This window comes from Malaclemys terrapin, chromosome 1 (assembly GCF_027887155.1).
Source record: "Malaclemys terrapin pileata isolate rMalTer1 chromosome 1, rMalTer1.hap1, whole genome shotgun sequence".
Lineage (NCBI taxonomy): Eukaryota > Metazoa > Chordata > Testudines > Emydidae > Malaclemys > Malaclemys terrapin.
The window spans coordinates 185,429,191-185,443,932 of NC_071505.1; the positions used below are offsets into that span (position 1 = coordinate 185,429,191).

Sequence of the window (14,742 nt, forward strand, 5' to 3'; positions counted from 1 at the left end):
ACAATGAGGCTTACAGTCAGTGATTCCAATAAGAATAATTATTCTGTTTTGAGCTCATGTTAAATGTTACTCTCACTGCTGGTATATTATCAAATTGTTTTTCTAAACATGGGATTTGATTGGATTAGGCTTGGATTTTCTTAGAGTCCAGACACACTCCCTGACCACTGAACGTCTCCATCTGACGGCTTTGTGGAGCCAGAATATAGCTCTCTGCAGGTTGGAATATTTTCTAATCCAATGACTGTTTCAGAGGGAGGGGAAATTTTTTCCAGTCCAGTGTGAGATACACAGGGTTAGCAGATTGGTAGCAGACTCAGTCAAATCTCCAAAAAACCCACTGGAATTTCCGTAAATCAAAATTGATGGGACCCAAGAATATCTTGGCTCTTCGGTCCCCATTTCTCCCAGCCAAACTTCTAGAGATACTCAAAGCTCCCACTCTTTCTGCTGCAATATTTCACAGGAAAATTCCTTCAAGAGCCTCTAAGCCCCTATTCTCCCTTTGGATCAATGTAGATGGAACACTTACATTTTCTTTATAATCCCTTTTTTATATTGCCTCAGCCTCATCTTTCCTAATCTGCTGCCTCCTCCCACCCCACAAATTCCAAATCTCCTCAATAAGGGAGAAATTAATTTCATTGTATTATTAAACAAATGTCAGTTGGATTGTGTAAATAAAGGAAATAAACCAATATTTGGAACAAAATAAGTATTGCTTTATAACTTCCCAGTCGCCGCCTGCCAAAGGCTCTAAAGCACAGTTTTCCAATCCCTCGCCAAATGGAGTTGGGGACTTTCTCTAAGTTTGTGCCACTGTTTGCATCCCTTCCCCCCCACTACACACTCTTGATCTTCACTTTTAGCAGCCTAGGGCCAGTCACACAACATAGGATAAGGTCACTTATCTGTTCTCAGGGACTCACTGGAGTCATTGTGGATAGTTCTATGAAAACATCTGGTCAATGTGCAGCAGCAGTCAAAAAAAGCTAGCAGAATGTTAGGAGCCATTAGGAAAGGGATGGATAATAAGACAGAAAATATGATAATGCCACTATATAAACCCAGGATACACTCACACCGTGGCTGCTGTTCTGGTTGCCCCCTCTCAAAAAAGATATGTTAGAATTGGAAAAAGTTCAAAGAAAGGCAACAAAAATTAGGTGTATGGAATAGCTCCCGTATGAAGAAAGATGTTGTTGTTCAGAGGTATTAAAAAAACCACACACCACCAAAAGACAAAAGTTTTGCCAACGAAAAGCGCCGGTGTGAACGGTGCTTTGTCGGTGGGAGTGCTCTCCTGCCGACAACACTAACGCCGCTCGTTGGGGGTGGATGTTTTTTGTTGGCAGGAGAGCGCTCTCCTGCTGACAAACCACAGCTACACTGTGCGCCTTTTAGTGACACAACTGTAGTGGCACAGCTGTGTCACTAGAAGCTGCGTAGTGTAGACATAGCCTCAGGCATGTTTGCAATTGCATGTGATCAACAACTTTTTCACATGTCTAACATGACAATGAAATTGAATTAGTGCCTCACTGACTGGTGTAAACCTAATTGGTTCATTTTTAAAAAATGAAAATGAATAATCTACTATTTTTAGATATAGAAAGTGCTATCCTGCAATGCACCTCAAGTCAATGGGCGTCTTCCTGCTGATTTCACTGAGTGGGTGTTGTATTTCTTTCTCTTTCTTATAGCCACATTACAGATGGATAAACAAGTAGAAGTTTATGATTAATATTACCACTTGCGTTCCTCTCAACAACTTTTTAATACAAGGTTAGAAGTTATATTTATTAAGTTATTTTGTTTCAAAATGACATTCAAAAACATCTATGATGTCTATAGTCTGAAACCATACATAATTACAATCAGCAGAACAGCAGCAAAATTGTGATTCAGGTAAGAATGTACTTACTTTCACAACTATGCTTAGACCATAGGGATGGGAATATAGGAGCATGCATTGCATGCGGCGTCTTCCATCAATCATTAACACATTTGAAATAATGTTGAATTAGGTCCTGACTCTCTATCTCTAGGATTAAATTAAGCCCTTTCTAATTCTGCTTTTAGTAATATGGCAATCATTTAAACAAAATGTCAGCTCCAAATATCCTAGTCTTGCCACTGACATACTATATAGGACATCTGTCCCTATTTCAGACTATGGGTCTGTTTCTCAGATAGGGGAGCCTTAATTGGATTCCCAAATGCCATACAGTTTTACATTCTAATTAGCTGGAGAGGGAACATTACATATCCACATTCCTACTCAAATGCCCATCTGCTCCCTAACTTAGATGCCCAAATTTAAAATAGGGTTCTTTGAGTCTAGTAATCTTACAAGATTTAAGGCCTGACTCAAAGCTCATTGGGAGTCTTTTGGTGGAGTTCAAAGACTTCGGATCACAGAACCTTAGTACCTGGAAACCCCAAAGTGAAAGAAGTTCAGTACTTCAAGAAATATTATTGTAATTGCTATTTCTCTCACTTATCCTCTGCTCTAGCACCAGATAAGCTCCTACCAGTAACTGGAAGATAGTGCAGTCTTTGGATGGACTGGCACAGTATAGCATAGAGCATTGAACTAGAGGATGATTAAGATAAAACAGATTTAATTCATTTGGGCACTTCCAGGTAGCTATTCTGCATAAAATATTTTATGACTCATGGTTCATCTCCTGTGTCCGCACAACTCAGATACAGCTGTTCATTTTCTGGCAATAAATTCAAGCTGGTGGTATTGCTGAGACAGCCAAGTTTAGCTCAGTTAAAATCTAGATAAATGTCCTCCTCAACTGCCAAAGGGTTATACTGAAAAAATGGGATTTGCCGAAGAAATATCCTTGTAACTAGATCGCCTCTTCATCTGTACCCAATTGGAATTAAACCTCAATTTAAAAGGAGGGGCAGGAGGGCTGTGGGTAGAAGAGGAGAATAAATGAGAACATCGGGGAACAGAAGGAAATGGTAGATGAGAAGAGGAGAGTGCCTGCTCATTATCTGCCTTACTAGAGAGGCTGCTGGATACTTATACACCCAATGAACAATGCCAGGTATGAACCTAGAGGGAAAGGGCATGCAGGTTACAGTGTTGGTGCTTAACTCTGAATCTGTCGGGTGAGGAAACTAGTAAAGCTGGGCTAAAATAGTCCATCTGGAGTTTGCAAAAGGTCTTCTCCAAAGCCCAGTGAAGACAATAGGACACTTCGCATTGATTTAAGTAACAGTTTTGGATCAGGTTCTAACAAAGTGCTTTTGATACCTTTAAGGATTATTTCCTATGTTAAAATGTCCTCTAAATAAGCACACACCTTGCCTTTCTACCTCTCTATTTCTGTACCTAATTTCATATTAAATAAGTCAGTAATAATGTTTAGAGGCTCTTACTCAAAAAAGGAATACTGTGCAGGCCAATCCTTTGCAATAAGCACTATAAATTGGCAGACTCTTACTACAGGGGATATAATTTAATTGCTTTGCAATCTCAACTGCCACACAGATAAATCACATCCAGTTTATTTTGCTTATTTTCCCCTTGCTGTGTCACATAAGAGAGTATCCTTTCATGGTGCTAGACTTTCAACTACATTTTTTAAAATAATGTATTTGGTACATGCTCTTTCAGTAACCAAATCCCATTTAAAAAAATAAAGAATGAATTTACAAGCCATATTCCAGAGTTATAGCACAACTGATAAGAGTTCATAAACTGGTGAAAGAAAAATATTACGGCTCTTGTTTTCTAACTAGAAAACTACAATTTAAAAATGCAATCCTGGTCCACTGAGCTACAAATTTCAGTAATGACCTGACCTTTGCACTGCTGTGTTTGTGTTCATTGTGCCACAAACACCAATATAGTAAATAGCCTATCATAACATTTTATTTCATTACATTTTTATGAATGCAAATAAAATCGTCACTGCTATTTATATCTTTAATTCTACTATAGGACAAATATATTTAGAATCCCACCCCACCACTACCACCTCATTTATATCTTAGCTAAAGATACTGACCATTCTAATCATTAGAGTACCCAGATAATATGGGCATAGGCACTTTAGAAATGTATAGAGAAATAAAAGGTCTTATGAAACGTTTTGCAACAATAGGGATCTGCTGCATTTAATTTGCTTGAGCTCCCTTCGGCCTGAAAGAGTGTGTGTAAAATATAATTTCCCTCCCTAAAAATGCCTTTTCAGCCTTTTATTGGGAGTGGAGAGAGGATGTCAGCACCACGGAATGCCTTTAATCGACATAGGTATGCTTGTGAGAAACAGTTTCCTCTTTTTGTTAGCCCTACACAGCACACTTATTCTTGGTTGATGTATGTAGTATTGGGTAAGGCACTGACTACCAACTAGAGATCTTGGGCCCAAGCCCATTCCTTAGCTACACCACATTGCTGGAATTTTATTACTATAACTCACTGGGTTCACAAATTGATAGCATGAACTGTGCAAGCATAACTAAGCACTTAGGCTATATGCACTTGGTATCTGTTAGAAAATAAATTTGATATGGAGGAGAAGTGCAGTGTAAAATTAAAACAGCCTGTCTTTTTTGCAAACTGCTATCATTTGATTTCTCACCTATCAACTGTAGTGTTTAAAAAAAAAAGCTATGATTTAATGTTAGTGGCAATAAGATACACTAAAACAATATTTACTCTTACAATTCTCATGGAAAGACCATGGAATTGAAACCACAAATAAAGTTAGAAATAAACACTACAAAATATTTTAACAACACAATCACATTTAGTGCAAATTCAGGTCCCCTGGCCAACATAGCAAGGAAAAGGTACTATGTTGCACAACTGACTTTAATGGGGATAGAATATCACCCGTGGAGTAACAGATAATTACTGCTTCACAACACAGAAGGCCAAACATTTGTCAGGGCACTTTTAATAGATTTCTAAAGGAAACGGTGCCAAATTTTACTTTCCTTTAACAGATGTAACTTCAACTGGATTTCAGAGAGCAGGAAGAGGCCTGCAATTTTCACACTGGGCATACTCCTGCTTCTTTCAAAACCAAAGACAAAAATTCCCATTGACTTCAATAGTAGTTTTTCTCTTGAGCTCAGTGGGCATTGGGTTAGAATTAAGGGAGCAAAAATCAGTTTCTGGATGTTTAAACTCTGATTTGCATTATTGAGCATATTACAAAAAATGTTAGAGCAGTTCATTAAAAATGTACTTCTAATTAAAAGAGTCTGCTTATCATACCCTCAAGAAGTTTGCTTAAGGGAACTTTTGACTTTTGGTTAATTATTATTAACTTAAATGCATCTTTCCCAGTAATACATTTTAAAGTATGTTAAGTTCTGCAGGCAAATTAGCTAGTTTTGTAGAAATGTTGTTGGTTACAAACACAAGCTGACAGAACAAGTTCTGTCCCATCTGTAAGCCGATTAAAGTCAATAATATCAATTAACTCATATTCCATTTTTTCCCCTAAAAAAATGAAATCACTGCTGGGCACCTTGTTGGTGTTTAAAGAACAAAACCCAAGATTACCCTTTTACCATGGGAAAAGTTTTCAAAAGCATCTATAAAACTTAGGCTCCTACATCCCTTAGTCACTTTTGAAAATGTCACTCTAGATTTTAGGTACTTTCACTGGAGTAAAAAAAAAATCAATATATAAAGTAGAAATAAAAAACACAATTTCAAAAATTCATAGTGTTCATTTATTACCTCTAGTAACATATTATTATACTGTATAAATACTCTATCCTTGTTATATGTCCTTTTAAAAAAAAGCGATAACTTAGAAGATCACAGGAAGTATAAAAATAAATAGGTTCATTATACGCATTTATTACAAACTATAACCCTTCCCAGAAGGTAAAGAAATATAAAATACTTATAAAGTACATATAATCTATAGTAATATATTTTACTATATACATATGGAAAGCCATATTCTCTCATAGTCTATGGACTGGCACAAACTTTTAATTAAGCAACTGCTAGTGTACTGCTGTGGATGGACCCGCTATCCTTCAGCTTTGTCTTTCCCGCCTTATAAAAGTGATTTGAGCACTATAAAAATATTAGATGTCATATATTAGAGATTCCCATGCATATTGGGAATTTCTTTTTCCTTTGATCTGTCTCTAGCATAACACAAATAAGTAAGCTAGTGTGGGCCGGAACATGGTAAAAAGTTAGAACTTGAGACAGCGCTCAAACCTTCACTGTAATAACTTTGATTGACAGTATGGTAGAACCAAAGTTGAACCAGAGAAACCAGTGGTTTGGTCAGGAGGCACCAAAAGCAACAACTTTTAGAGAGTACCTGTTCCATGGAGATTGCCACTTATTCCAGCTTTGTAGGTTACGCATGTCACAATGACTACATCGGCATGGATGAGAGAAATGGATAGAAACATTGGGGTGATACAAAGATGCTTAAAAATAGAACATTCTAGTTGTCTGCAGGTTAAGTTAGGTTAAGTTAGAATGATTGTTCTTGTTATTTTTGACTCTTTACTTGTGGAGAATATGGCTTTATTTTTCTATAAAACTAATCTCTGAAACAATAGCAGCCATGAACAATGTAGTTGAAACTCCTTTTCTAATCCTGTTTTTTGTCCTTTGTGAGGTAGGTAAGCTTTGACCAATTATTTTAAGCTTAGACAAAAGCTATTTTCTCCCTCCTGCCCCCCATCCCAAGCCACATAAAAAAACCTAGGGACTTGAACAGTACCACAACACAAATCTAAAGGGGGGGGGGGGGAGGGGAATCTGAAATGTTTACTTAAACTCAGTTTGGCCCCTGCTTGTTTTCTTTAACTTGTAACTGACTTAAAAAGGAAATTATAATGCCTTAGGGCTTTATCTACTGAAGATGAAAGAGTCAGTGACATTGGCTTGCTAAGCTATCAAATCTGCACTTTGCAGGATATTTTTATGATGCAACACCACCCTAAAATCATTTGTACTGTCCCCTCTCAATGAATCCTCACCATGACTTTTATATGCAAGACACACATGCTATCTCTAACTCTCTTGTTTTCAGTGCACTGTTCTGGAAAAAAAAATCTTTCGCTTTCCCAACTGAATACTGTTTAAGTGCACTTTGTAACATTGCAAAAGTCTATTAAATGTTTAGGTTTCTTTGAAGGGTCACAGCTTTCTTGTGGCAACATACTGCCATCATAAGACATACATTTTAATAATCTCTTCTTGAATCCTTTCCCACATGTCTTAGAACATGGTGACCAGTCTCCCAATTGCCACTGTGGGCAGGGCATGTCTGCACATGGTCGGAGATCATTTGGTTTGAGTTCTTTTGCACAGTCTGTGGCAGACTGCCCATTAAGGTCTCTGCATTTGACAGATCTTCTTTGCCAACCGGACCCACATGACTTTGAACATTCTCCCCATTCTTCAATAACCCATTCAGATAAGATGGTCTCCTTGATGGCGTTAAAAGATTCTTTCTTTTTGCTGGAAGCTTTCTCAGACCCAGACTGTAGTGGTTTCTTCACAAAATAAGTATATTTGATTTTAGGTTGAGGTGAGTCACCCACAGTCAGAACCTGGATAGTTAAAGGTTCCGTCAGTGGGCTGAAACTGCGGATTCTTTCCAAAGCTGCAGATGAGCCACTGTACCTCAAAACACTGCCTTTATAAGTAATGTCTTGTTCCAATGTCGATAGAGTGTAGTCACCATTAAGAATATATGTGCCATCAGCAGCTTTAATAGCAAGGAAACTGCCATCATGTCGTGAACCCCTGTTATTTCGTTGCTTAACTTCAAGGTTGGTTGCTCCAGCAGGAATGGTGACAACATCATGATAACCAGGTCTACGGGGAACAAAATGCAAATATTGAGTCCTTAGTCTTCCACTGATTAAGGCTTCAATTTAGCAAAACACTAAATTTTGAGCTTTACCTTATACATATGCTCAAGTCCAATTAACTTCAATAGGACACAAGCATGTGCATAAATGCTTTGTTGAATCACATCCTAAATTACTGCTACAATACAGGAGGTCTTTGTATGATGCACTTAATTTAATTGGGATTTTACTTTAAAAATTATAACTAATCAACTGATTTTAAAAGATTAATTTTCAATTCTAAGAGTAAACTGAGCCAATACCGGTCTTTGAAATGGAAAGGTTATTTTGCAAGATATTAACTACTGCAGATGAAAAGAGTAACAGTATTTGTAAACTCACTTTGCACTAACAAGTGTGCCGGACACTTTCTTACAGGTAGATCCATTGCCTCCACAGATACCACATTTGTCAAATTTCTTACTGGAGCCTATCATACGATCACAGCCAGCCTTTACACATTGTCCCTGCACACAGACAGAAGTGGAATCTGGGCTACATGAGGTGCCATCCACAACCTTTAAAAAAATTAAAAAGTAATAGTGCCTTTGATTAGAACATGGACATTTTATTTGCAAACACCGATAATAAAATTAAAATATGGATGCAACATGTCTCCCACCCCTTCATATTCTGAAGATAGCTACTGTTGAAAGTAAAACTTATTCATTTAAAGTATGCAGTGCTACTTCATTCCATTTGCAACACTAAAACTCAGTGGTAACATGAGAAATTGATTTAATGTCAGTGTTTATCAAAGGGATAACTTTAAATGGTTTAAGCCCATATAACGGAGGACATTACTTCCTAAAGCCAGTTGGGTCAGTCTTGAGCCATGAAGCATAAGGACTGATAGCCCTTTCAACAGTATCCTACCTAGCATATAGCTGTAAAAGCTAGTCTTAAAAAAGTGTATTTATTTCTTATTTTAATCTTGCTAAGCCATTGGTTCCCAATTCCACTCCCTAAATATATTACATTAAAAAGTATTTCCTTTTGACCGTTTTAAGATGTTAGCCTTTTAGGAATGTGAGACAAAGAGCTGATATTTAATCTGAGGCTGAAGGACCTATGAAAAGTTGAATAAAATAATAGAAACACAATGTTCTGTAAAAACCCCAGTATAATAAAATGTGATGAGTATGTGAGTTTAAAAAGCTGTGACTGAGTTTGAAAGAAGCATGTCCACATATTTAAATCTAGTTTGTACTGATGGGATTAGACTACCTGTAGAACAGAGGAAGGGAAAATCTGGCTAAGATGTTTTAAAAGCTTGTGATTACAATATTTTAGTTTGCACATCCTTTGACTCCACTTTAAAAAATAATCAGAAAAGGTAAGAATTCCTGCTTAAAATTTAATGTACAACACATATTTTAAAACATACCTTAGGTTGCAGAACAAAGAAATATCCGGTGCCTTTTGCTCGGCAGACAAGTTTGCATCTGTCCTTTGGAGAGACTCCAGCAAACTTGGGTGTCCATTCCACTGCAGGTCCACTTCCAAAAGGGGATTTGGAAATGTCATTGTGTGTTTCACACTGTTCTTCTCTGAAAGTTTTGCCTATACATATGAGAAAAATTAGTTAGACATTAGATCTTCATCTTTAATTGTCTTGCCCCCTCCCCCATCATCTCTCCTGCCCCCAACATCCCCTTCCTCCATGTCAAAGATCAACTCCAACTTACCATTATTATCTGGACAGTCGTCAATATTACACGATCGGTATTGCACCCGTTTGCCTTCACAGTACTTTCCTCCATTCTTTGGAACTGGGTTATCACACTCTCTAAAGGAGTACTGCACTCCACCACCACATGTCCTTGAGCAGTCTCCCCAGGGTCCCCATGATCCCCAGCCTCCATGGACAGGGGTCTAAAATGATAAACAACAAATATATATAACAACCACACTAAAACTCTCAATTAAGTTGAGCCCCTTGCACAAGATTCCTTCTATGTTTTATTAGCTACCACCCTCAATTTACTCATTATCAGAAATCAAAACTATGTATCTTGTTGAAATATTATTGCATATTCTAGATTTTTTTTTAAATACTTACATCATAATGCTTCTTCTCAGTCTTGTTTACACACTTGCCATTCACACACCATTTCCCCTCTTCACAACTGGTGCCATCTGCCCAAGGAAAGTGTTTAGTTTGGCACACAAGCAATCCTCCAGAGATGCCAGTACACCACAAAGTTGTACACGTGCTGGCTGTGTCCGGACAATGTTTGGACTCATCTCCAAATGTAAACTGGCACTGCCTATTGGCATCATACAAAGTTCCAGGGAGATCAGAGGGAAGCTGTATAGGTTTGTGGGGCTTGTCCAGTAAACACTCACCTGGAGAAAAAATAGTAATCAATTAGCCAGTCTGAATGGGAAAAAAAAATATTTTATTTGTTTGATTGCACTTAGCTTTTTTGTTCAAATAATTGTTCAGCCTTCATTATACCAACAATTATGTGAACCAGTTAAAGACGTCTTTAATGTTACTGGCAGTCAAGTAAAAGCATAACCTTGTACTGGAGTTCTCTAGCAGAAAGTGTTGTAAGGAGGGGACTGCTTCATTTTTAGTTTAGTTTTTATTTAAGTAGGAAGAAATCAAAGATACATTTAGATGCCACATAAACGCTACGTGTACAAACTTGAATAGAAAGCTTAATAAACTTACCATGACCATTATCCAAAAATGTTGTAATCATGTAGGCACTGCACGGAGACCAAGGTTGGCTTCGATCCAGATTGGAAAGCATAGATGCCATCATGTGGGAATCCCGACTTAGACCATTAATATTGGCACACTGCTTTGCATCGTCATGGGGCATGTTAAACACATGGCCTTTAAAAATAAATAAATAAATAAATAAAATGTTAGGAAGTTTGTTTTATGCATTAGCATATATTATTTAAATGTTAGTCTTGAACTAATCACTGAATGCATTTTAGATATTTAAAAGAATTATCTGAATAGTTCCAAAATTTTAAACAGATGCCAGCTTATTTTTGCTTATCTCATTTGCTAATCTAAGAAAGATGGCGTTTCTGCAATTGCAGTCAAATCTACAGCTCCTGCAATCTGCCATTGTCTGTCTCCTACTGACTGACTTTAGAAGGAGTTGAGAACAGATCTGGGCCCTACATAGAGACCATTACATAATGAGATATTTACTTTATGGTATCAGACTAGTTTAAATGAATTCAAATCTCATGTCAAAGTTGAATTACCTAGTTCATGAGCAGTTGTGAAGGCAGCTTGCAATCCGTCGTCTTCTATGATAGAGCAACTGCGGTTTGGATCACAAATTGTTCCCACATCAGCCATCCCAAGAGTATCACATGTCTTGGCACCACAAAGGTCCTTTAAAAAAGAAGGCAGTTTCATTTAACCCGGTCAAACTTAACCTTGGCAAGAATCATTCAACCTTGGCAGTTTGCCTTTACTTATGGAAAGAGCATTAAGATTCAGAATTTCAGTAGATAATATGGCAAAATTCTCCTTTGGAAAATGCAAAAATGTTTGTACTTATTCCATAATTTCAGTGCTAAATCTTGCTAAATAATCCATATATTAAAATAGCAATATGCTGCATATAAAGTGCCTTTCATCTGAAGTAACAAAACATTACAAAAAGGTGGTTAATTATTATCCCACTTGTTTGAGTCAATAATCTCAGACAACTGAATCTAAATGTGATTTTTCTGAAGAATGTAATTAAAAATGTTAGGCTTGCTTTGTTTGTAAAAGGAAGACCAAACTTTTCCTCTCCTTTCCCTTACCTGTCTGGTAAAGAGGATTGCTGTGTCATAGTGCTCTGCATGTCGGTCACTGGGTGGATTGTGTTGCTTTTGCCAACTGCAGAAGTTCCTTAAGGTAAGGGCAGCATTAGAAGAAACTTCAGGTCCCTTCTGCTCATCATAGATGACCAGAATTTTTACCAACACCAGACTAATAGAGTTTCGGATACTGGGATGCTTGTATAATTTGGCTGCCACAGACAACAAAGTCAGGAGATAGTGCTTCAATCCACTGCCATGAAACTCTGCCATGGATTGGTCTGCTACAAGCATGGTTTCTACATAGCGAGGGCTGGACACAAATCTTTTTTTCCTTGTGCTTCCAGTTTCTATATTAAAAAAGAAAAAAGGGGGAAATTGCATATGAATAGCCTGTCCAGAAACGTTACTGTAAATGATTATAATAAGGAACTAGAACAAAATACAGTAACAAACAAAATTTGCATCTAAGGCAGGAAATATTTTACATTACTTTATTACTAAAGGCAGAGTGACTGCACACCTACATTTGAAGTAGCCCGGTTTTGACCTCTGAAACTGAAACCTGAGCAGCTTTAACATAATCTCACCCACTAAGTTACTTTTGCTGATGCAGTAAAGCGCAACCTTGGCCAAGAGCCTATGAGGTGAGCCCTTGCAAATAAAAGGGTGACTCAGAAGTCTGAATGAGATCATTGGGCTCCACGTGGAAAGCACAGTGCAGTACTCCAGGCTCCTGCCAAGCAACCCGATTGCTACCGGGACCCTGCAACAGCACCGCCTCTTACCCTAGTAGGACACTGTGCCCTCCTCTGACTTTCAGTTCCACTCCTCTCTCCTCCCCCTTCCCATGTGCTGCTCCTGTCAGAAGATTAAACTCCCCCATTCATACGCCCTTTCTGGGCTGCCAGGCACTGTAACTTCCCCTCTCTTTGCTGCATACCTGTGTCAGGGACATGAGTCCTTGTTGTGAATGAACATACTGTACATTAATTACTGGGGGTGGGATTATTTGTATCAACATTTACAATAAATGTGCCTCTGCTTGGGTCTATATTTTGTTTACTCCCCTATTTAGTGAGCCAGAGTCTCTCTTCATTTACACCAGCGTAACTCAAATGACTTTAAAGGAGTTATTCCTGATTTTACGCACATGCAATTGAGATGACAGTCCTGGCTATGGTTCATCCATACACACACTCTATATTTGTAGGATATATGGTTTTTCATCGCACTAAACTTTTGTCCTTTTCCAAACCAACCTGCAGTACAGCTAGAGGTTACTGAGGGAGAAATACTTAATGTGCTGGAAGGGAGTACAAAAATATGTCTCCATCCCTGCCTGCGGGGATGTGCTCGGAAATGGAGGGTGGAATTGTCAAAAGAGCCAAAGGCTCATTTGAAAATCCCTCCCCAGGGTCTCACTCTCCAACACGCACGAGATATTCACGCCCCTGAGGACGTGTCAATTTCAAGTCATCAGCCTGTCTGAGGCTTCGACGAGAGTAAATGGGAGAGAAGCTGCATGGCAGTCAACCTGGGTCCCAGTACCTGTCTGGCCCACGCGCTCCTGCTGTCCCTCTGCGGCCAGGGGGAAGCTCTGGTCTGTCACCCCGCACTTGGAGCCGCCGCTCTGGTGGACGCTGCTCTGCAGCCGCCGGCGCAGGAGGTGGAGCTGCTGCTGGGAGGCGTTGGCCGGCTGGATGAAGTACTCTTCCCCCTGCAAGTAGAAAGCCCCTCGGAGCCCATCGCAGAGGCTGAGGGCGGCGGCAGAGCTCGGGTCCCGGTTGACGGTGCCGGAGTAGAAGCAGCGCGCCAGGTCGGCTGCGGGTTGGTCCCCGAGCGAGGCTCCCTGCTCCGGCACCGCCTCCTCCTCCTCCCGGGGGCGGCTGCCCAAGTACTGCAGCCTGAAGTCCGGAGCCAGGAAGCTGCTGTCTGGCTCCAGCTCCAAGCTCAGCCGCTTCCCGAAGGCGTCCAGGCGATAGAGCCTCTTGGCAGCCGGCTCGGCCGCGGAGTCCAGCCGCACGGGCACGATCAGCTCCTGCTCCTCCCGCGGCCCGGGGCTGCAGCGACCGCCCGGGGGAAAGGGGCAGAGCAGCGCCGCCAGCAGCAGGGAGGCGAGCGGAGGGGCTGTCCCCATGCTGCACGCCGGTGCTCGGGCGGAGAGGCGCGGGGGGAGCGCAGGGAGCAGCTGGCTCGGGAGCTAGACGCAGGCGCCCGGGAAGAGGCGCGGGGCAGTCGCTCAGGGGGCTGCAGCAGGAGCGCGGCGAGGTCTCGGAGTCCCTACAGAGGAGGCGCTGCCCTTGTCATGGCCGGAGCGCAGCAGCAGCCGGGTGGGGAGGATGTTGCGGGGCGCAGGAGCTGGCTGGGCTCCCCCTGTCCTGGCGCTGCCGAGAGAGCTGGTGGCAGGAGAGGCTCCAACTGCCGGGCTCGGGGCGTCTCCTCTCCGAGTCGGGGCACAGCCGGTTGCAAGTCCGCAGCCCTGCCCGGCGTTCAGGCTTGTTGGGGGAGAAGAGGGGACGTCCCTTCTTTGCAAACTCGCTGGGCTCCGAGCGCCTCCGCGGTGCGGCGTGAGTGCAGGAGCCGGGGCAGCCGGGGCCGCCCTTTATGGGATTTGCCCAGGCAGCCCCCACCCCCAGCCCCCCACATCTCCCCCCGCCAGGCACCGCCCCTAGTTCGGAGCGGCTGGAGCGCTGAGCTCACTGCCTGCGCAACCGTGTAGCTGCTGGTCCCCCTCCTTCCCGCCCATCGCCGCCGGGGCCCCGGTGCGCTTTGCTGGGCCGGGAGGAGCCGGGGCTGCCCCACACAAAGCGGGGTGAGCCAAGCCGACACTGCAGCCTCCTCCCCGCCCCTAGCCTGGTCTCTGCACGCTGCCAGCAGCCCAGCTTTTCCACGTCGGACGGAGAAGCCTGACGCTGCTCAGGGCTGCAGCAGAGTGGAGGGCAGTGACAGGTTGCACAGCCTCCCCCCAACCCTTCGGTCCCCACCCGGCCTTTGTCGCTCCCGGGGAGCTCTGATTTCCCAGCCCCATTGTGTCGACGTCGAACCACTACTTAAAATGCAAGGAGCACGAGAGGGGAACGTTGC

General features: G+C 41.5%; 1 protein-coding gene across 1 annotated transcript; it reads right to left on the minus strand.

Moving 5' to 3' along the window:
- Window positions 1-1,794: 1,794 nt before the first annotated feature.
- Window positions 1,795-14,261, minus strand: ADAMTS1 (ADAM metallopeptidase with thrombospondin type 1 motif 1). The gene is made up of 9 exons (XM_054047660.1): window positions 13,207-14,261; window positions 11,659-12,005; window positions 11,107-11,239; window positions 10,553-10,720; window positions 9,935-10,221; window positions 9,561-9,747; window positions 9,260-9,435; window positions 8,215-8,390; window positions 1,795-7,837 (listed from the first exon to the last, which is right to left on the minus strand). Exons 1-9 carry the CDS (start codon window positions 13,793-13,795, stop codon window positions 7,096-7,098), a joined length of 2,805 nt encoding a protein of 934 aa, XP_053903635.1. The 5' UTR covers window positions 13,796-14,261; the 3' UTR covers window positions 1,795-7,095.
- Window positions 14,262-14,742: the final 481 nt, after the last annotated feature.